This window comes from Heloderma suspectum, chromosome 2 (assembly GCF_057233095.1).
Source record: "Heloderma suspectum isolate Gila_16-S chromosome 2, 16-S_ref, whole genome shotgun sequence".
NCBI classification, from domain to species: domain Eukaryota; kingdom Metazoa; phylum Chordata; class Lepidosauria; order Squamata; family Helodermatidae; genus Heloderma; species Heloderma suspectum.
The window spans coordinates 336,498,918-336,521,871 of NC_139459.1; the positions used below are offsets into that span (position 1 = coordinate 336,498,918).

Genomic DNA, 22,954 nt, shown 5'->3' on the forward strand with positions numbered 1-22,954 from the left:
TCTACATTGATTTCAATCAGGATTCAGGCCTAGTTTTGGAAGAGAAACCACCTTGGTCGCCCTGTGGGATAACTTTGCAGGGACAGGGGAAGTGCAACCCTGTTGATTCTCTTGGACCTCTCAGCTGCTTTCAATATCAACCACGGTACCCCTCTGGATAAGGTGTCTGGGGTGGGAGTTGGCGGTACAGCACAGCCTATTGGATGGCTGATTCCAGAAGGTGGTGCTGGGGGATTATTGCTCTGTGCCTTGGCAACAATGCTGTGGGGTTCCACAGGGCCCTATTCTATCCTCCATGCTGTTCCACATCTACATGAAACTGCTGGGGGACATTATTCAGAGGTGTGGACTGAGGTGTTGTCAATATACGGATGACACCAAGCTCTCTCTCTCTCCTTTTCATCAGAGCCAGGTGAGGCACTGGGCATTCTAAACCAGTGCCGGAATGTGGTTATGAACTGGATAAGGGCCAATAAACTAAGGCTCAGTCTAGACAAGATGGAGGTACTGTTAGTGGATGGTTCATCTGCCTGGCTAAGTGATGTTCAACTTGTTGTGGAGGGGGTTGCGTTCCCCCTAAAGGATCAGATTCGTAGTTTGGGGGTGCTCTTGGATCCAGCATTGTCACTAAAGACACAGGTGGACTCGGTAGCATGGAGCACCTTTCATTAGCTTAGGCTGATACACCAGCTACCACCTTATCTGGACAGAGATAGCCTAGCTACAATTATCTATGCTCTAGTAACCTCTCAGCTGGATTACTGGTCCAAAATCGGGCAGCAAGATTGTTAACCAGGACTGGTCAACTTCATCATATTATGCTAGTATTTTTCCATCTGCACTGGCTGCCAGTCCATTCTCAGGCCCAATTCAAAGTGCTGGTATTAACATTCAAAGCCCTAAATGCCTTGGGGTCAGAATACCTGAAGGATTGTCTCCTCCCATATATACCTGCCAGGCCCCTAAGATCATTTTCAGCAGTTCTTCTCCAGGAGTCCCTGCCAAAAGAAGTAAGGTGGGTGGCTACCAGGAAGAGGGCCTTTTCTGTTGTGGCACTCCAGCTGTGGAATGACCTTCCCAAAGAGGAAGCATAAGCTTGGTGCCTATGTTGTGCATTTTCTGGCACCAGGTGAAAACCTTATTTTCCCAGGCATTTTATCCTTTCCGTTTCTGATGTTTTAAATCTGTGACTTTAGTTTAAGACTTTGCACTGCTGCTAGGTTTTATTTTGGTTTTTATTTTATACTGTAGTTTTAAACTTTTAAACATTTATATTGTATTTTGTGTTGCATTTTATGGTTTTAATTGTTGTGAACTTCCCAGAGCACTTCGGCTATTGGGCGGTATGGAAATGTAATGAAGAAATAAAATAAATACGGAGCTCCAAGCTTAGGACTAGCTAGCCAGCTCCCTTCCTGCTTTTTTAGGAGGTTGATAAACCTCCTTTTTAGAAAGATGTTTTGTTATTTAGTTAGTTTCCAATCAATTTAGGTGACTTCGGGGACTCGTTATTCATGTTGTCATATGGGAGGGTTGGTTGGTTGGTTGGTTGGAAAAAAAAGATTATATGTTCACAATGTCATTTGTATTTTATTGGGCCTCTTTATTTCCAAACCATTTGATTTCCTTAGGATCTAAGACTTATATTGTCAGCCCACTGTGAACAGAACTGTATATTATTGTTAGTCTCCTTGGGTATCATTCATGGAAAGGCAGGATATAAGTATTTATAATAAATAAACTATCAAGGTTTTTTTGGGGGGGACTGATGCAAGTTGCTCTGAGCCCATGGGATAGAGTGGGAAAGAAGTCAAATAGAGTAACTACTATTTTGTTGGTGAGGGAAGGGATCTTGCGATTTGGAAGGAAGATATTTTTGAGAGCAGTGGGCTGATTTGGAAGCAGCGTCACAGCATTCAGTCCAGACATACAATTCCTCTCCTGGATTCAGCTTGTTGGGGGTGGGGCAGATTCTGAAACTTCGCAGCAGAAGCCAACAGCGAACAACACAAATTGGCCAGTGCAAGCAATTCCCTTCCCAATCCCTAGACCAGTTTTGTACTTTTTAGAAGGAGGAGGGCGGGGGGGGGGGAAGTGTTACTTTTAATTCAGGTTTGGTCACCTGTGGCCCTCTAGATGTTGTTCTACTCCAACTTCCATCAACCTCAGCTGGCATGGCCAATAATACAGTGATGGATTATTGCAGGGGTAGGCAACATGGCGCCCGTGGGCACCAATGCACCCCGGATGCTGTTCTTAGTGCTCACCGAGGTGCCCTAAACCCTCCCACTTGGGGGGAAGGGGAGGCTTGTCCTTTGCCATGCCTCCAATGTCAGCCATTTTGTGGTGGTGCCCAGGAGTTTCTCAAGTTGCTAAATGCGCCCACCATCCAAAAAGGTTGCCTACCTTTTACTGAATGACCGCACAAACAGATTCAGTGCTGTATCTCTTTAAAACACACACACACAACTGAAAGGTGGGCCGCAAACCCGAATAACAGAAGAGCAAGACTGACGGTTGAACCAGCTTTTAATTCCCTGGTACGTGCATCTGTCAATCAAAGCCAAGCCAAGATGAAGCTCTCCTCCAATGGCACGTTGGTCCCGATCTGTATTGGAGCCGCACACGCTTACGTTAGAGTTTTAAAAGCCCCATCTACGCACTACGCAATTAGTATAATATGTAGTTTGGCTCTTGGTTACCTAAAAGAGGAAGTAGAACTACAGGACTTACAGTTATTGTTTAGTTTGCTAACAGCTGCAAGAATACGCATCACTAACCCTTGGAAAACCACGTGTACACTGGTAAACTGCACCACCAAAATTTGGTGGTATATCACTGCTTTTTCCCTTTGCCAAGCAAGCGCTAATGATGATGCACTAGCATTGACTCACACTAGCACAACATCATTCGCGCTAGTGCTGTGAGAGCTGCCCACTGATTCCAACCTACTGTCTCTGCTCTTTATGGCACATCTCACACAAAGCACCTGGGGCAGGTACTTCGGAGAGTGCCCCGGGACCCTTTGGGCCATTCTGGAAAACTGGATGGGCTGGTTAATTCTTCTAAGAGAAACAGTGGTCTCTGGTCTAGGGGAGGGGTAGTCCTCAAGACTGTACCATTAGTTCTTCCATTAGGATTTGCTTGTTGGGAATGGAGAGAGGCACCAAATTCATTTGCAGGAGTGCGCTATGCCTACAAGATGCAGCCACCTTTGGTCATCCCCATGAAATGAGGTTAGGCATCTAATTACAGCTGGAAGCTGCCCAGACACACACAGAGAAGCCTAAAGGTTTCATGGATGCAGTAGCTATGGGCCCTTAACATTTCATCACAGAACCTCTGGTGGTTTTAAGGTGGCAGTGGGAGGCAAATTAGTATTAACCAGGCTCCACAATGCTTCTTCCGTGTCCAGAAACTTCCAGACGTGGGAGGAAGAATTGGTTGTCTCAACACCTCCACAGGACTGAAGGTTTTTAAGTGACTCCTCCACCCAGCTTCAAGATGCAGATACCAACAACTGCAGCAGCAGGGAAAAGCAAGGTGGGGACCGCTTCAAAACTTCTTATCCCAGGTAAGACTCAACAGAAGCCACAGAGAATTTCCAGATAGGCTGAAAGTTTGTGCACAGGCCTTTTCAGCTGCAATCCTATACAAACTTCCCCGGGAATAATTTCGATTGCACCAAATGGGACTTATTTCTCAGTAGACATGCATAGGATTGCACTGCAAGTAACTCCACTATGCGAATGGAGAGTGGCAGGCTGAACAACATGTTGAGACAACGTAAATCTACTGTATTAAGCACAGTGTTTGTATCTGCACAGTGCCTTTGTATCTGCACTCTTTGCCTTTGGCATTTTGTCGAGTTCAGAGTAGTATATAAATGATATTGTTTGTTATATTTGCAAGTTAACTGCTGCTGTTCTTCATCTTACAAAGGGAGCTGTTGTTTAGCTTTATATTAGTACAGGATCTCTGGGATAAAACTGCTTTACTCCACAGTGCAGGAAAGCAGTTTGCTTTCCCCCACAGTGAACAATTGTGGGGGAAAGCAGTTTCTTATGGGATAACAGAACCTGGGGCCATAGTGAGGCTTGAGGAGAACCAACTTTCCCTAACCTGGTGCCTTCCCGATGTGTTGGACTACAACTCCCATCATCTCCAGTCATCATGGCCCCAAGCTGCAGCAAGGAAAGGGACAAGATGAAGACATTCATCAATGGTGTTGAACAGGCTGCTGGAAAGCCCACCTTCTTTGGCTCTTATATGCATGGTATCTAATGACATTAACCAAACTGATCTATAGTTTTGCAAACCTTCTTTGCAAATAAAAGGTCTTCTTAAGGAATGATTCATTAATGACACATCATAATAAACTAATTTGATATCCTTTAAAAAACAAAAGACAGTGACAATGATGATACATTTTATAGACAAGAGAAAGGTAGTAGATTTAGTTTGTTTAGAGAGTTAGTAAAACAGTTGTGCAGGATATCACAGGAAATTATTCTTGCCTAAACTGGAACCAATGGTTATATCGCCAAGCACAAGTGGCTATACAGACAGATAAGGAACAGGTAAGAGGAAAGCATATTCAGGGAGTACTGATGTTACTAGATGGATAAACTGCCAGATCAGTAGCAGTCTTCAGATAAGTTCTGACAGGATGCCTGCAAAAGGTGGTGCTGGAGAATTCGAGAATTCTTTCCCTTGACTTGGGAGTTGTCCGGAACTGTTTCACACAGAGTACTCTTGCATCTTTTAGTATATTTTTAAGGTCTGGTGAGATCCTCCAGAGGTTTGGAGTGTGATGTCAGCAACAAGCTGATGACACAGAACTTCATTCTAATTGGTCAACACATCCAGGAGCAGTCATCTTAACCTAAACAAGCATTTGGGGTGGGGTGGGGGGGCTGCGTTTCAGTGGATTAGAACATGCTGAACCCCGACAAGCAGAGCGGTCGGATATTCACACATTGCCAAAAAAAAAAATGCATCACCAAAAAAGAGGACACAGTTTTCCATAATATTTTAATTTGCTAGTTTATATGTATAGATTCAAATTTAGAAATAATGTCGGTAATTTAAATCGAAATACAATACATCTCACCATAGTGGGGAAGAAGACAAGCGACCTGTGTACCTGCTCTGTCCCCTGTCCAGGTCCTCACAGTTGATGGGCAACTTCAAGGCCCCTCACTGCTCTCCCTTCTTATAATTCTTTAAACCGAATTTGGACTGGACTGCCTCTCAAACAGAGGACCCCTTCGAATAGAGGATAGTACTTCAGCAGTCCTTCAAACAGAGGACCTGTTCAAACAGAAAACTGTCCTCTGACAGCTCTTCAAACAGAGGACTGTCCTCTGTAAAGTAGGACATCTGGCCACCCTACGACAGAGCTGCTGGTGATTGGGGGAGCCAGTGATCTGGAGGGCGATGTCCCCATCAGAACAGGTTTACCATTTAGATATAACTCTGTACCCAGCACAGCTCCTGGAACCTCAAGGGGCAGCTGTGGTTGGGTGCTACTCATCAGCTACACCTTATATGGCGACTGTGGCAGCCATGAACTATGTCAGCCTTCCCCAACCTCCGGAGGTGTTGGGCAACATATCCCATCATCCTCAGCCACCATGGCCAATGGGGCCAGGTTGGCTGGGCATAGTGGGTCTTGTAGCCCAGCTCTTCCAGGGGGCATCAGGTTGGGGGAGGTTGATCTATGACTTTTTGGCACGGGGGATCAATACCTGTAATGGAGTCTACCTGGGCTTGCCCTTGAAATGTGTTCAGAACTTCCTGTTGCCATGGAATGCCACAGCCTTTTGATAGTGACTGGAAGTCAGCAATACATTCAGCTGCTTCTGTACCAGCTATACTAGCTGCCAGTTGGCTTCTGGGAAGGCCGTTGTACATACCTGCAAAGCCCAATATGGCCTGGGCCTGGCATATCTCAGGGAGTGGCTCCCCTGGTATGAGCCCTCCAGTCCTTGAAGATCTTTGGAACAGGTCTAGCTTAGGGTTCTCCAAGTTCAAGAGATGCATTCTGTAGAGGAAGCAGCAAGACCTTCTCTGCTGTGATTCCACAGTTGTGTAACTCCCACCTTAAAGACGACCTCCAGTGTGCTCCCCTGCAGGCTTTAATCCAGGGGTGCACAACCTTTTCACCCCCGAGGGCCACATGTGATACAGGCATGGGAGTCAAAGGCCATGCATGCACACACACAGAAACACAGACAGACACACACACCTGAGCAATTTTGATACAGATTGTTCTTTCCTCGTTGCTAGCAGTGGCGGGGAAAGGGTGATATGACTTAGGATCTCTGAGGGAGGGAGTGGAGAGTGATATATTGGTGGGGTGGAATTCAGCAGTGGTGAGCTCAGGGAACCTGAGGCGGGGCACAGATAAGGCCTGGGGGGGGGGTATGAGGATCCCGGGTCACAGGTCGTGCACCTCTGCTTTAAAGGGAAACATAATTAAAACAGGTTTTTCAGAGACTTGTGCCTTTAATTGGATGGTTGTGTGTTCTATATTTTAGAATTTGGTTGGTAAATTTTATCTCTCGTGGGTTATTTTATTTTTGTGTGTTTTCTGTTTGTATTTTTGGTGATTAAACAGCTTCTTTTATCACTGCAAGCTTCCATAGGCCTTTGTAGAGAGATTTTGAAGTTACTCAACAATTTTGAAGTTACTCAACATGTGGTTTCCATTATTAGTTTGATCCTTTCAGCTTATCCAAAGCTAGATGGTGATCTGAGTTGCCAGGGAACTAAAAGGGTGTGTGCTGTAAATTTTTTGAGTTGTATGTGTGTCTTCCACCATTGCCCAGCAAAGTCAACACTGCCACTGACATAACAACTCTAGTGGCGGTGAGGGTGGTCATCCAAGCGATGCCTTCTGAAATTCCCTCACCTATTTTGCACCTGGCCACCATCGAATGGCTGAGGACCACTGAAGGTGCTCCAAAGTCAATCAACCTGAATTGCTCAGGTTCAAGATTCCCTCAAGATTCCCACTAGCTCCAAGACAGAATTTAACCATGATTGCACTTACCATGACTAAGTGATCCTGGGGAAAAATCCCTTTTAGCTACTGTTTTTAATCCATATTTAATTAGACTTTTAAAAGTATATATACATACACACACGTACACTGCGCAACTATTCAACTTTGTTCTTTTATATTATTGCCTGATCTTTTATCCTGTGCAGATACCAAAGAACCACCTTAATTAGCAGGCATGGATCTCACCATGATCAAGACAATCCTACGCATCGCTGTGGGTATCTTATCAACTCCCTTAATCAAAAAGTATGACAAGTTGCCTTCACTCATATTCAGGATCATGATGTGGTGAGTGTATATCTAGTGAGCCATATGGGATGACTTCCATACTTGGTCAACTAGTAGGGTCTTAACGAAGAAGCAGTATCTGGTGCAAGCTCAAAATCCAGGAAGCCAGATTTCTAAAAGCTAGCAAAGGGAGATCAGCACTGGAAGGTCTAGGTGTGGATAGTATCTAGACCAGCGGTCAGCAGCCTGGTGCCTGCAGGTACCCTGGTGCTCTTATCTCCTGATCTGCAAACTTCCTGCTTCTGCACTGCTGTGGTGAGGTGGGAGGCAGAAGTGGCAATGGGGGTGAGTGTGGAGGAATGATGGGATGAGAAAACCCTGAGCAGAAAGGAGGGGGCAGAGGAGAAAGAAGAGGGGTAAAAAAAAGTGGGAATCCCCTAGCAGGAAGGAGGAGGAGGAGGAGGAGGAGGAGGGGTCAAGAAAAGTGGGAATCCCAGAAAGGAGGGTCCAGAAAATTAGGAATTCTGGAAGGGGAGGTTAAGAGAGAATCCTGGAAGGGGCAGTCAAGAAAAGAGAGAATTCTGAAAATAAGTGTGCGTGGGCTGAAATGACCATGGGACAAATGCACCCTCAGGGGCCCCCTCCAAAAATGGTAAGTATGCCCATGGGTCCGAAAAGGTTGCCTAACCCTGATCTAGATGGAAGACCACACTATGCATAGTTACCTGGTTCTATTAAACCCAGTGGTGCTTATTTCTTGTAGCATAGGTTCAACACATAAAAGACACTGAGTTTAGCAAAGGATCTTCAGTCAACTTGAAAGCCTAGTTATCACCCCATTCACTTGCCAGAGCTAGGAGGGTCCATCCATGACAATTGCACTCTGGGAGATGATATTATCACCCTTGTTCTGAAAAGGCTCAGAGTTACACTCCCTTGCCTTCCCTTTTCCACCTGCAGAAGCCCCACAGAAGAAAACAATCAACCTTGCTTTGATAGAATGCCACTGAAACATATGCTTCCCTCCTGTGCAAAACCACTGGCCTGTTAATCTTGCTTTTCTCTATACCTTTAGGTTCAAGCGTCAGAAACGGGGTGTGAAAGTGAAGCACGTTGACAATGAGGGGTACAGATTCACTTACTTCTCCCGAGGAGTGCCTGGGCCCCAGCCATCCATCTTGATGCTTCATGGGTTCTCACTCAACAAAGACATTTGGTTAAATACAATCAAAGTAGGTTTCCATTTTTGGTGAGAGAGATGAAAATCTACTGTGCTCTTGTGCAGGTCCTACTCAGTTCAAACTGTTTGTGCAGGAGAAATCCCCAGGGCAATGTGTCCCATCTGTCTACCTTCTACAAGGCCAGCTGCCATTACCGAGGGTGGGGAACGTGTTGTTGGACTGCAGATGTTGTTGGACTGCAATTCCCATAATCCCTCACTATTGGCTAGGCTGGCTATGGCTGATGGGAGTTGCAATCCAAGGACATCTGGAGGGCCACCCTGTTTAAACAGTATGGGAGCCCAGATATTTGGAAGCATTCCCCATCCCTGCCTCAGGGAGCAGGTGCTCAGGGGTGGGGAGTGGGACGAATGTTGGAGGACAGAGCTGTGTGCACTATGCGACCTGCCCTGCACCCCCTAAGCTAGCCTGCTCGAGGTTGGCAAACATACCTGGAGGGCACCAAGCATAAGTTGGGGGGGGGGGCTGCTATAAAGCAAGGACAGTGAGAAGAGCCTTCGGGGCCCAGCCTGCCATGGCTTATCGTGTCATGCAAACCCAGGCGGCAGGGATTGCTTGAGGGTTAGACAACCCTCAAGTAACCCTAAAAGTTGCCATGGGTTATTTGAAGGTTATCTGACCCTCAAACAACCCCTGCCACCTTGGTTGACATGACATAGCAAGCCATAGCAAGCCAGGTGCCACGGGTGCCCGGCACAATGCCACAGCCCCCACAGGTCAATTAAGCAAGGGTGGGCTGTTGTGTTGTGCAGACCAGGTCAATACGTTCTTGTGCTGAAGATCAATTTGTTGTTCAGACGTTCAGTCGTATCCTGACTCTTCATGACCCCATGGACCATAGCACGCCAGGCCTTCCTGTCCTGCGCTCTCTCCCGGAGTGTGCTCAAGTTCATATTCATTGCACCGGTGATGCTATCTAGCCATCTCATCCTCTGCCATCCCCTCCTTTTGCCTTCAGTCTTTCCCAGCATCAGGGTCTTTTCCAGAGAGTTTTCTCTTCGCATTAGGTGGCCAAAATATTTCAGCTTCAGCTTCAGTATCTGTCCTTCCAATGAGCGGTCAGGGTTGATTTCCTTTAGGATGGACTGATTTGACCTCCTTGCAGTCCAGGGGACTCGTAAGAGTCTTCTCCAGCACCACAGTTCAAAAGAATCGATTCTTCGGTGCTCAGCCTTCCTTACAGTCCAGCTCTCACAGCCATACGTTGCTACTGGGAAAACCATACCTTTGATTATATGAACCTTTGTCGGCAAGGTGATGTCTCTGCTTCGTACTATGCTGTCTAGGTTTGCCATAGCTTTCCTCCCAAGGAGCGAGCGTCTTTTAATTTCATGGCTACAGTCACCGTCTGCGGTGATCTTGGAGCCCCCCAAAATAAAACCTGTCACTGCTTCCATTTCTTCCCCTTCTATGTGCCAGGAAGTGATGGGGCCAGTTGCCATGATTTTAGTTTTTTTAATGTTGAGTTTCAAACCAGCTTTTGCACTCTCCACTTTCACCCTCAACAAGAGGCTCTTGAGATCCTCTTCGCTTTCTGCCATTAGGGTGGTATCATCTGCGTATCTGAGGTTGTTGATAATTCTCCTGGCAATCTTAATTCCAACCTGTGACTCATCCAACCCGGCATTTCTCATGATCTACTCTGCATATAAATTAAATAAGCAGGGTGACAACATACAGCCTTGTCGTACTCCTTTCCCAATTTTGAACCAATCGGTTGTTGCTTCTTGACCCTCGTACAGGTTTCTCAGGATACAGGTAAGGTGGTCTGGTACTCCCATCTCTTTAAGAATTTGCCACAGTTTGTTGTGATCCACACACTCAAAGGCTTTAGTGTAGTCAGTAAAGCAGAAATAGACGTTTTTCTGGAATTCTCTTGCTTTCTCCATGATGCAGCGAATGTTGGTGATTTGGTCTCTAGTTCCTCTGCCTCTTCGAAACCCAGCTTGTACTTCTGGTCGTTCTCAGTTCACATACTGCTGAAGCCTAGCTTGTAGGATTTTGAGCATAACCTTGCTGGCATGTGAAAGGAGCGCAATTGTACAGTAGTTTGCACACTCTTTGGCATTGCCCTTCTTTGGAACTGGAATGTAAACTGACCTTTTCCAGTCTTGTGGCCACTGCTGAGTGTTCCAAATTTGTTGGCATATTGAGTGCAGCACTTTAACAGCATCATCTTTTAGGATCTTAAATAGCTCAGCTGGAATACTGTTATCTCCGCTAGCTTTGTTGTTAGTAATGCTTCCTAAGGCCCACTTGACTTCACTCTCTAGGATGTCCGGCTCAAGTTCAGTGACCGCACTATCATGGCTATCAGGGACATTCAGATCTTTCCTGTATAGTTCTTCTGTGTATTCTTGCCACCTCTTCTTAATCTCATCTGCTTCGGTTAGGTCCCTGCCTTCTTTGTCCTTTATCATGCCCGTCTTTGCACAAAACGTTCCCTTGATATCTCCGATTTTCTTGAAAAGATCTCTAGTCTTTCCCATTCTCTGGTTTTCCTCGATTTCTTTGCATTGTTCATTTAAGAAGGCCTTCTTGTCTCTCCTTGCTATTCTCTGGAACTCTGCATTCAGTTGGGTATATCTTCCCCTTTTCCCCTTGCTTTTCACTTCCCTTCTTTCCACAGCTACTTGTAAAGCCTCATCAGACAGCCACTTTGTTTTCTTGCATTTCTTTTTCTTTGGGATGGATTGAGTTGCTGCCTCCTGAACAATGTTACAGACCTCCGTCTATAGTTCCTCAGGCACTCTGTCTATCAGGTCTAATCCCTTAAATCTATTCCTCACCTCCACTGTATATTCATAAGGGATATGATTTAGGTCATACAGATCCCCTTCATGGATCACTGCCTTGTTGTGGTGAAGGGGGTTGCGTAACTCAGTGAAGCCATAAGCTATGCTGTGCAGGGCCACCCAAGACGGACAGGTCATGGTGGAGAGTTCTGACAAAACGTGGTCCACTGGAGAAGGAAATGGCAACCCACTCCAGTATTCTTGCCAAGAAAACGCCATGGAATGTATCACAAGGCTAAAAGATATGACGCCGGAAGATAAGCCCCTCAGGTCGGAAGGTGTCCAATATTCTACTGGGGAAGAGCAGAGGGAATTTCCAAGTAGCGCCAGAAAGAGTGAAGCGGCTGGGCCATAGCCGAAAGGACACTCAGCTGTGGATGTGTCTGGTGGTGAAAAGAAAGTCTGATGCTGTAAAGAACAATATTGTTTAGGAACCTGGAATGTAAGATCAATGAATCAAGGTAAGCTGGAGGTGGTCAAACATGAGATGGCAAGATTGAACATCGACATCTTGGGAACCAGCGAACTAAAATGGACAAGCATGGGTGAATTTAATTCAGGTGATCATTATATCTACTACTGTGGGCAAGAATCCCTTAGAAGAAATGGAGTAGCACTCATAGTCAATAAAAGGGTGGGAAAAGCAGTACTGGGGTAAAATCTCAAAAACGATAGAATGATCTCAGTATGAATCCAAGGCAAACCATTCAACATCACAGTAATTCAAGTCTATGCCCCAACCACTGAGGCCGAAGAAGCTGAGGTTGATCAGTTCTATGAAGACCTACAACACCTTCTAAACTAACACCAAAAAAAGATGTTCTCTTCATTATAGGGGATTGGAATGCTAAAGTAGGAAGTCAAGAAATCACCGGGATAACAGGCAAGCATGGCCTTGGTGTACAAAATGAAGCAGGACAAAGGCTAATAGAGTTTAGCCAAGAGAACACGCTGATCATAGCAAACACTCTTTTCCAACAGCACAAGAGGCGACTCTACACATGGACATCACCAGATGGTCAATATCAAAATCAGATTGATAATTTCTTTTGCAGCCAAAGATGGAGAAGCTCTATACAGTCAGTAAAAACAAGACCTGCAGCTGACTGTGGCTCACATCATGAGCTTCTTATTGCCAAATTTCGGCTAAAATTGAAGAACGTAAGGAAAACCACTAAGCCATTCAGGTATGACCTAGATCATATCCCTTATGAATACACAGTGGAGGTGAGGAATAGATTTAAGGGATTAGACCTGATAGACAGAGTGCCTGAGGAACTATGGACAGAGGTCCAGAACATTGTTCAGGAGGCAGCAACTAACAACATTGTTAGAGCCTAGCATTGGCCCAAGACATTTTGCTGCCTGAGGCAAAGGATAAGATGGTGCCCCCAACCATTCCACGTACAAAAGCCTGCTGGACTGGCAGCTGAATGTTACGCCAACACTGACAATAGGACAGCATCTTCCGCTACACATGAAGGCAGCAGGCTCACTTAGGGGGCACAGGGCAGGCTACATTTCACACAGTTCTCTCCTCCAGCACACGGCTGCCACCCCCCAACAACTGCCGCCTGAGGCATCTGTTTCACTCTGCCTAATGGTAGGGCTGGCCCTGTTAGAGCCTTTCAAAGTACCAAACACATCAGTTTTGACATGGGCACCTTGATACGTGTGCAAATATTGCTCAGCCAGACATTCAAGGCAGGGGTGGCAAAGCTGTGACCCTCTAGATCAGGGGTGTGGGCAACCTATAGGCAAAACACATGGAGTACCACAACTACCATCACCCCACACCATTGGCTATTCTAGCTAGAGCTGGTGGGGGTTATAGGCTAAAACACTTGGAGAGCCAGAAGTTGCCCACCCCTGTGCTAGATGTTGTTGGTGTCCAATTCCCATAAACCACAGCCAGCATGGCCAATGGTCAAGGATGATGAGAGTTTTAGTCCAACAACATCTGGAGGGCACCATATTGCCCAACCCTGATTTAAGGCATGGGAAAAGTGATAAACATCCTCTCACCATGGAAAAATCATTGTCCTTTTCCTGAACTGTCCGGTACAAACATACTTCTCTCTCTCTCTCTCTCTCTCTCTCTCTGGTTAGCATTTTCCAGAGAATATTCACTAGCATGCTTATCTATGTTTATCTTTTGTATCTGTGGGAGCTAAAAGGGCATCTCTGGTTGAAGGGCTGGGAAAGACCTCTGCTTGAGACCTTGGAGGGATGCTGGCCTGTCACCATAGACCACTGCTCACACTGGCTAGGAATAATAGGATTTGCAGTCCTATACGTCTGATGGGCACCTGACTGGGGGAGGCTGCCAGAGACAGTGCCGGATGTGATGGACCAATAGTCTGGCTCATCCAAGAGCAGCTTCATTTGGCCACTAACCAGAACAGCAGCAGGCCACAGGTCTTCCTTAGAACTAGGGCTCTAAATTCTAATACAGCAGCAAAGTTTGTTGCCCCTTCAGCTGAGGCTGTTGGAGAAGCATCAGAACCCGCCCCAGATTACTGCCTTTTCAGCCTCTACACACCTTCAGCATCTGACATTTCTTCCAGGCCCTTGCTGAAAATACAAGAATCTTAATGTCATCTTTGGTGAACTGAGCTGCCCTGGGTGCTTTTGATGGGTAAAAGAGTGAAGTTTTAAAATAAAACAAAGAAGCTGAAATCAGTTAGTAGGCTCCTTTGACATACCCGTCTCCATGTTGTTATGCATTGTCCAAACAGTTGGCTCAAGCGTGCTGTTGGCAGGAACCACTTCAAGCAGAGCGACAACGGGAGGGAGACACAGGGAAAGTTGGTCCTAAACGCAGGCCTGTTTTGTGCACTTGCCGGCACCTGACATGTATAAAACATACTCCTGTTTTACGCTTGCATATTCCGGGGTGTTTTCTCTAGGACCAGCAACAGAATCCCTTAGCCACTCCACCCTTTGACAGTGAAGAAGCCCACTGATTATTGTTTGGATTCCTCAGTTTAATTCCCAGTGCCATCTTTCCACAGCTCTTCCCTGAGGACCTCCACGTGGTCTGCCTCGACATGCCCGGCCACGGAGAAACCACCCGCTTGCTGGGAGAAAGTTATACAGCAGCTGCTCAGGCTAAACGGATACACCAGGTAAGGCCTTTATTTAGCAGCCACAATGGTGTTGCACCTTGAAGGCTGACGAACAGTGGCAGAAGCACTGGTGATCAGAGATGATGATTTTATTTTTATTTGTACTCGATGATGGAGCTCCTTCCGTGATGGAAGGCAAGATGGCATAAGTGGGGTTCTCCGGTGGTCTCCTATCCAAGCATTGACCCGATCCAGACCTAATTAAGATTCAGTCAAGGTGGCTTTGTCACGTGCTTTCTAATTTAGATATGTCCTGGGATGAAATTATGTGACTACACATGCTGAGAGCAGTGTTGCCTCTGTCATATCACCTTTATTGCTGGAGGAAAAAATATATATTTTAAAATGTATTTATTACCTTTATACCCCACCTTTCCTTCGAGGAGCTCACAGCAGCATACATAGAATCATGGAAGGTACAGCAAAGGTCATCTAGTCCAACCCCTGCCAATACAGGAAATTATTACAGCACCCCTGATAAGTGCTATTGGGCTTCTCCTTAAAAAAACTCCTTAACAAAGGAGCGTTCACTCCCTTTTGAGGCAGTCTGTTCCACTGTCACACAGCTTATACCATCTTCCTAAGATTTAGTCCAGTTGTTTTTTCTTATAATTTGAACCTGTTGGTTTGGGTCCTACCTCTGGAGCAACAGGAAACAAATTTGCTCCATCATCCATGTGGCAGCTCTTCAGATGTTTAAAAATGCCCATCATATTGCCTCTTAATTGCCCCTTCTCCAAGCTAAACATACTCAGCTCCTTCCACCTTTCCTCATATGACTTGGTCTCCAAGCCCCTCAACATTTTTGCCACCCTCCTCTGGACACATTCCTCCCCCTCCTGTTCTGTTCCCACAACAACCCTGTGAGGTGGGCTAGGTTGAAAGATCGGGACTGGCCCAAGGTCATCTAGGGGGCTTCATGTCTGAGTGGAGATTTGAACCCAGGTCTCCCTGACCCTAGTGCAAGTTCTGCTTCAAAGAGGGTAAGCCTTCCTACTGATCCTGCAACAGCAGAAAGACAAGCCCCAGATAAAACAAAACGAAGCGGGCAGGCAAAACTCAAAGTGATGCTCAGAAGTGAAACTCTTATTATGGTAAGCCCAGCTTCATCTTCAGGCACAGGAAGATTTTCTTGCACTCCCTTCTGGTAGCAGTTTATGCAGGGCATGTTATTTCAAAAGGGAACAAAAGACTGGAATAAGATCTTCGTGCTCCTGATGATGATACAGCAAACTGCATTGGGTAGACAATGTTATCGTGATACATTTTCTACTTCCATTTGCAGGTTTGGGTGCTTCCAGACAACAGGTTGGATCCAGATTTAAGTTGGATCAGTTGTGCTGGTGGAAGTGGACTTCCCTGTCGCCTCCTACCTTCAGTAGCCCCACCAGCCCCCTCAAAATGTCACACAGGGAGTCAGGAGACTTGGTGGATGGGGTGAGCCATGTGTAGGGAGGGAGGAACCTTCTGCACGCTAAGCCTTTCCTCTCCCGGAAGGCAGATCCTGGATCTAAGCCCTTGCTTTTATTGTACAATCACCCTGCCTCATTGTACAGGGGGCCCAAATATTGTCACCTTCCATTTGTAATCCTCCCTTTTCCCCTGCCTCCCCCCGCCCCCAGTTCTTCCATCATTTTTCTTACAACAGGAGGAAAAGACAGAATAGTTACAGTGTCATTTGATTGGACACTAGGAGCCTTCCATCTGGACATACCCTTTGCCTCTCCCTACCCCTCTTTCGGGTTATTTATTTATTAAATTTCTATGTTGCCCAATAGCTGAAGTTAACAATTAAAACCATAAATACAATATAAAAGTTTAAAACTATAGTATAAAATAAAAATCAAAGCCGAAATAAAAACTAGCAGCAGTGCAAAGATTTAAAATACAATAACACATTCAAAATAACAGAAACAAAGACTAAAATGCCTGGGAAAATAAGGTCTTCACCTGGTATGGAAAAGAGCAAAGTGTAGGTGCTAGTCAAGATCCCACTCTTCTTTGTTGTTTTGGTGTTACCCCCTCCACAAACAGAACTGGCTTTTCTGGTTCTCACCTACCTCGTGGCTCTCTCCCATGTGGCAGCTCTGCACAGGGCCTGCTCTACCATTAGGCAGAGAGGGGCAGCTGCCTCAGGTGGTGATTTAGGGCAGCAAGAAAGGGCAGCAAATCATTACATTTTACTTATGTCTGCTTCATTCATTCAATTTTTACTCCCAGGGAGAGGCCAAGGCAGTCATGTGTCCTCTTTTACAGAGGGCAGGCCTCTATTTGAAAGGCTGCCAGAGGACCATCCTCTATTTTGAACATGTCCTCAGTATGAAGGGCTGCCCTGTCCAATGCTGGTTTAAAGACAAAGAACTCTGGGGCCTGTTCCCCCTCTGCAGTTAGCGCCTGGACAGGCAGGCACAGAAATGACCTAGTCACCGTCTTCCCCACTATGGTGAGACTGACTGTATTTTGATTTAAACTACGATAATTATTTCTAAATTTGCATCTATACCTATAAATTAGCATAAGCAACCTTCTTGCAAATCCGTGTCCCCTTTTTTGGGTGATACACTGAGAGGCCCTTGTGGGATTTTCTGCCTCAGGTGCTAAATAACTGGGCCAACCTTGAGCACCATGCACCTCCACTTGGGAAGGAAGGAAGGAAGGAAGGAAGGAAGGAAGGAAGGAAGGAAGGAAGGAAGGAAGGCATTTTCCATTCTGCAGCAACATGTCTTGGGCTGGCCCTACCTCTGTGCAACCTGCTGGGGCTGACCACCCCAAACCCATCTCCATAGCAGGTGCAGAGGGTCCTGGGCCAGGCCCGTTACATTCCCATTTGCACATGTGCTCAAGATGGTTGTAGAAGAAGCCCTGACAAGGCAAACCACCAAAGCTGCAGGTGTTGAATCACAAGTACCAGTTAGGAGCATTACCCGAACAGTAGAAAGCATTACCTCAAAGGAGGGTATGGAGCAGAAGAGGGAAGGGGCTAGAGGGTCTCCTCCCTCCCATTCCCCCACCCCGGAATATTCCAGGCTGAGCATCGACGTGCAGCAACACACTGGATGCCACCAGATGCCACTCTGTCTGGGTCAAAGAATGCTGGACATGATCGATCCTTTGGTGTGACCTAGAAAGGGTGCTCTCATATTTGTATTTATGGGAACTGAAAGACACTGTTACCAAGACCAAGGTCATTTTTGGAAAATGGCCTAAACCAGTAGAGTTGTAATTATATACTCTCTCTCTCTCCCCCCCCCCACCCCGCCCTGTGCTGTTCCTTCCTGTTCCTTATTTCAGTTTGTCGAGTGCATTGAACTGAACCAAAAGCCTTTCCACCTGGTTGGCATGTCCATGGGCGGAATGGTCGCCGGCATCTATGCTGCACACTATCCATCCGAGATCTGCTGCTTGTCCCTTCTTTGCCCAGCTGGTGAGTGTCTAAATGCAGTTATCTCAAGGTGATTCCTAAAGCACTTCCTCTCTGAAGGAAGAGGGCCAGGGTGTCTGCCCCAATTTCCACGTTCTAGACTCAGAGACATGGATGAGCAGGAGCAGGGGTGATTATACTCAAGCTCTTATTCCATAGCACTCATTAAAGGGTCTGATGCGCGACACGCAAACATTTGGGCCAGGCTCCACCCTGCCTCTCCAACCCTGTCTTCCCCTCCTCACCTTCCTACAGGCTGTGGCTGCCCTTCTCCCCCCTTCCTTCAGCCCTAACATTTCACCTTTCCCCTGGATCCGGATCCACCCTTTCCTTGGCCCCAGCAAACCTCATGGCATGATGGGATCTAGCCCACTTCATATATCTGATGAAGTGGACACCAGCCCACAAAAGCTTATGTTGCAACAAACTTATTAATCTTTAAAGGGATGATTACGCTCAAGCTATTATTATATAGCACACATCAGGTTATTAATTAAATGGGCTGACGCATGGCATGCAAACATCCCATAAGACTGTTGTTTTGCCGCAACAGATTAACATGGCTACTGCTCTGGAGGTAACCACATTATCCATGCTCTGGTAACATCCAGACTCCGCTGTCATAATGTGCATTATGTGGGGCTGCTTTTGAAGACTGTGTGGAAATTAAGGTTGATTCAGAACACAGCAGCAAGACTGCTGACCGGTACCAGTAATAGGGACCACATCTTGCCAGTCTTTAAAAAACCTCACTCGTTGGCTTTCAGTGTGTTTCTAGGCACAATTCAAAGTACTGGCATTGACCTGTAAAACCCTAAACAGTTTGGGGTCTGGGTACCTGAGGACAACTTACTTTACTCCCATACAAACCTGGCCAACCATTATGACCTTCATTGGAGGTTCTGCGCAGAGTGTAAATGGCAACAAAAGACAGGGCCTTCTCAACTGTGGCACCTCAATTGTGGAACGAACTTCCCCTGTGCATCCACTCAGCATTTTCTTTGATGGCCATAAGGTACCAGTTCAAAACATCCATACTTTAAACCAGGGGTGGGCAATATGCAGCCCATGGGCCACATGCAGTCTCTCCAGGCTCTGGTGCTCCAAGGTAACTAATTAAATCTGTCCATTTTAAAGCAAACTAAAGTTGCCAGTTTTATTTTTTTGCTGCCAGCAGCAGCAGCAGGAATGTGGCCTGCACAGGGGTTTGGGGGGGGTAGAAAGTGGCCCCCAGAACCCTCGAGTTTGCTTTAACAGAGGGTGCTTCCAGGTGAGGCTTTTAATATGCCCTCACCCTGCCCCATTCACTGAATTTCAATGTGGGATTCAGATGTCACCACCATCCATTTGTAATCCTTCCATGTGTTCCCACTGCTTCTTCCCTTTTGTTAGAATGGAAAACCCATTAAGTAAAAAAGATGGAATAGCTGCACAACGCCTTCTGAACGTTAGCGCCTGGAGGATCCTTTTGTCTGGAAACACCCTGATTTTTTCAGTATGTTCTTATGGGTCTGATGCTTTTTAAGGCGGTGACATTTGTTGGAGCTATTCAGTTTTTATGGTATTCTTTTCTTGCTACATTTGCCGGGCTTGGGTTTTGTTTTTGTTTTTAAAAAACTTTTTATGGTTTTAGTTTTAATTCTAGTATAGATTTTTAAATTTTGTTGTAAGGAACCAAGGTTAAGGTGCAGGGCATGCATATTTTAAACAGATAACTACACTTCCAGTAGCAATATTCTGGTGTCAGATTTGAGTCCCATTTGGGGGGCTGGTTTGATAGTAAGGGGCAAAATCCAGATTAGATTACTGCAAAATTGTGTACATGGGGCTGCCTTTGAAGACTATTCAAAAACTTCAGCTGGTTCAAAATACATCGGCTAGGTTACTAGTTGGTTCTAGCATCTCACCAGTGTTGAAATAGTTTCACTTGCTTCCTGTTCATTTGCAGGCTCTGTTCAAAGCGCTGATTTTAAACATTAAAGTATTTTATAGCATGGCCAGCTATTAATATATTAACTCTCAAAGTGACATGAGTAGTGACTAGGGACTCATCGTTTCAGCAGCGGCACCCTGCTTATGGAATGCCCTCTGCAAAGAAGTCCACCCGGTGCGTCTATTGTTAAGTTTTAGGTGCCAGGTTAAGACCTTTTTTTAAAAAAATCTGTCCTTTAATCAACAAGGATTTTGATTTTATCTGCTAAGAATGGGGACCACTTTTTAATTGGCCATTTCATTTGCTTTTTAATTTTGCTGCTTGCTGCTTGAAAAATGCTTATGCTGTTTTATCTGTTCAAATGGGGTTGCATTTTTAATGGCTTTCGTTGGAAATGTTGCATTCTCTCCCAACTTTTAGGACTGAGATATCCAACAGAGAGCGAGTTCTTTGCGCGCTTAAGAGGCATGGTTTACTCCAAGGACCCTACTGATGGCACTCTTCTTCCAGTGAATGAAAAGCAGGGAGAAAACTTACTCAGGCTTTGCTTGTCTCAGCCCAGCTTTGTAAACATGCAGGTGAAGTATGGCACTCTGAAGACTGTCGTGCTCTCTGGCCCAAACTGCTACTCTAATTGCTTACATGTAGGGATGTACGGATTGTATAAAATCCATTCTGTCTGTGTTTTGTACAAATTGTCAGGTACCTTTCCTTCCATCATCCACCCATCACTGGAATCAGATGTTTTTGATCCCGAATTTGCACAAATTTGTATTTGCGTAAATGCACAATTTCATGTGTGCGAAAATGCACAGATTCCCCCAAAATGCACATTTTCATCCTTTGGCCTATGAAGGAAATGTGCATTTTTGGCTGGTTTTTTTTAAATTTTGCCTATTTTTCTACAATAAAATTTGTGCAAAATTCGGGAAAGGCCGCAAACTAGTCCAGAAGTCCGAAGAATCCACCCAACAGTGGAAAAGCCAGATCTGCAAGTCGGATTCATGAAAATCTGAACTCATTTGGTTCAGTTGCAGATTTCTCCAATATCCCTACTCACATGTCTGCAGTCTCTCTCCCCCACCCCTCCCCTGAACTGCTTTGCTGGAGGAACAGGCTAAAATCTGAAGGGAAGGTTCAGCCATTGTTCCAGGTGAAAACACAGCTTTTCACCTGGAACTGGGAAAGAAACACATGTATTGGATAATTTGTTTGAAGCCTTTTTACCCTGCTCTTCAGCTTAAAGGCCCCCAATGTGACTTATATACAATCAATAAAACAAGAGACTCCCTGCCCCCCCCCATCTGAAAGACATAACACAAACAGAAAAAGGAAGGCGGGAAGAGGGAGGGAAGCAAACTCAGACAACATTTCTTAAAGTCAAATAGTTCTTATAATGACCAACTAGAATAGAAACAGCTCAGGGAGAGGAATCTGATAAAGCTGGTCTTTCAGCAGGGCAGATGAAATGGTCCTGGTTCCCATCTCCTTCTCTCTGATGGAATGGCTGCTGCCTTACAGCAGGTCAGACCATAGGTCCATTTAGGTCAGTATTGTCTACTCAGATGGGCAGCGTCTCTCCAGGGTTTCAGAAAGAGACCTTTCCCTGGGTTGAACATGGAGATTCTGAGGTTCATCACAGAAGGCTAAAATCCCACATCCTTACCGGGGCTTTCTGCTTCCAATTTCTTTGGGGGATTATGATGGGCTCCTTTACATGGGGGACATGTGATTTGAACTGAAAACTTCCTTTCTCGGGAATGTTCTCTATGTTTCATTATACAGCACCATCTAGTGGCTGTATTATACCCCAACGCCATCATTACACACTGCCAATCTCTCGCACTAACGTTTCTTATTGGTTTATCTTCAATCTTTTTAAAAGCGTAATAAAGCTCAAAAAGCACAGGAGATGCTCTGGAGGTTGATAACATCATGTAAGGGACCCATAAACTTCCATGAGTGACCAGTCATGAGCATGCAATAAAAGCCTGATGTAGAAATGCTCTGTGCATGTAAAGCATGTGCTTTACATGCACAGAGCTACCGCTCCTCCCCAAACGTCTTGCATCAGAATTACTGCACAGAAGCCACCACTGCTTGAGACAGCCATCAGTACCATTTCCAGGATCTGTAGAAAAGCTCTTGGTCTAAGAAAGACATAGCTGGAGATTATGTCATGCCATCATCTACTGCTGCAGAAAGGAACACCTATAAACTGCTACACAACAGAAGCCTAACCTGCCCTTCTGCACCTGTGACTCATACATTGTTGTTCTCCCTCCACCCTTAGCGCCTGAAGGGATATCTTGATGATCGGAGACCGCATAAGATGTTTTTTATAACATGTAAGTACAAGAACCAGTATGGAATCTGCCTGGGCTGTTTCACGCACTAAACTGAACAGGGAGCTGCAGCCAACTACAGCTCTCCAACAAGGATACATTTATTGCATTCACATATTACAGTTTTAGGGGTACAACTGAAGAAGTAAAAGAGAACGTGTTAAAGAGCCATGGGAGGGGCTCATGTACCATATCAGAAAAATGTGAGGCCATTCTCCTACACGTGTGTTTTAAGGAAGAGTGAAAAATGATCCTGGGATGTTTAAACCTGGATAAGACATGGTGAACGAGCTCCCAATTTTCCCCACTGCTGCTACCATACTCTACTAGGCTGCAAAATAGACACACATCTTAACATCACACTGGTTGGAATGCATCAGTAAGGACCAAAGTAGAAGCAATACAGGAAATCCACAATTAGGATTTCCATCATAGTCATAGCACTGGGGGAGGGATCTTTACTTTAAATCATTATACCTGTATATATTCCCCATGGGAAAAGAACAGTTGGGAGGAGCAGGGGGTGAGGGATTTTAAGCAGGAAAACAGCAGAGGAAGGGTTAATACAGGCCCTGATCAAATTCATCCACCTGATTTTTTTAAAAGCAGAAAATCATAGGAACATAGGAATACAGAGTCAGAGCATAGCTGCATCTAGCCCAGTAGTGTTGACACTGAGTGGCAGCATTGGCTCTCCGGGGTTTCAGGCAGGAGTTTTTCTAGCCCTACTTGGAGGTGCCAGGGATGGAGCCTGGGGCACTGTGCATGCAAACAGGCGGTCTACCACTGAGCTA

At 45.6% G+C, this 22,954-nt stretch overlaps 1 protein-coding gene across 2 annotated transcripts in view; it reads left to right on the top strand.

Moving 5' to 3' along the window:
• LOC146355072 (monoacylglycerol lipase ABHD6-like) overlaps positions 1-22,954 on the top strand; it is a 33,467-nt gene that overhangs the window by 7,814 nt on the left and 2,699 nt on the right. For both annotated transcript variants that reach the window (XM_084840563.1, XM_084840564.1), the window contains exons 2-8: positions 3,416-3,574; positions 7,216-7,357; positions 8,373-8,529; positions 14,348-14,461; positions 17,753-17,885; positions 20,236-20,393; positions 22,109-22,163. In XM_084840563.1, coding sequence (XP_084696689.1) covers positions 7,245-7,357; positions 8,373-8,529; positions 14,348-14,461; positions 17,753-17,885; positions 20,236-20,393; positions 22,109-22,163 — 730 coding nt within the window. In that variant the 5' untranslated portion in view covers positions 3,416-3,574; positions 7,216-7,244. The remainder of the gene's footprint in view (positions 1-3,415; positions 3,575-7,215; positions 7,358-8,372; positions 8,530-14,347; positions 14,462-17,752; positions 17,886-20,235; positions 20,394-22,108; positions 22,164-22,954) is intronic.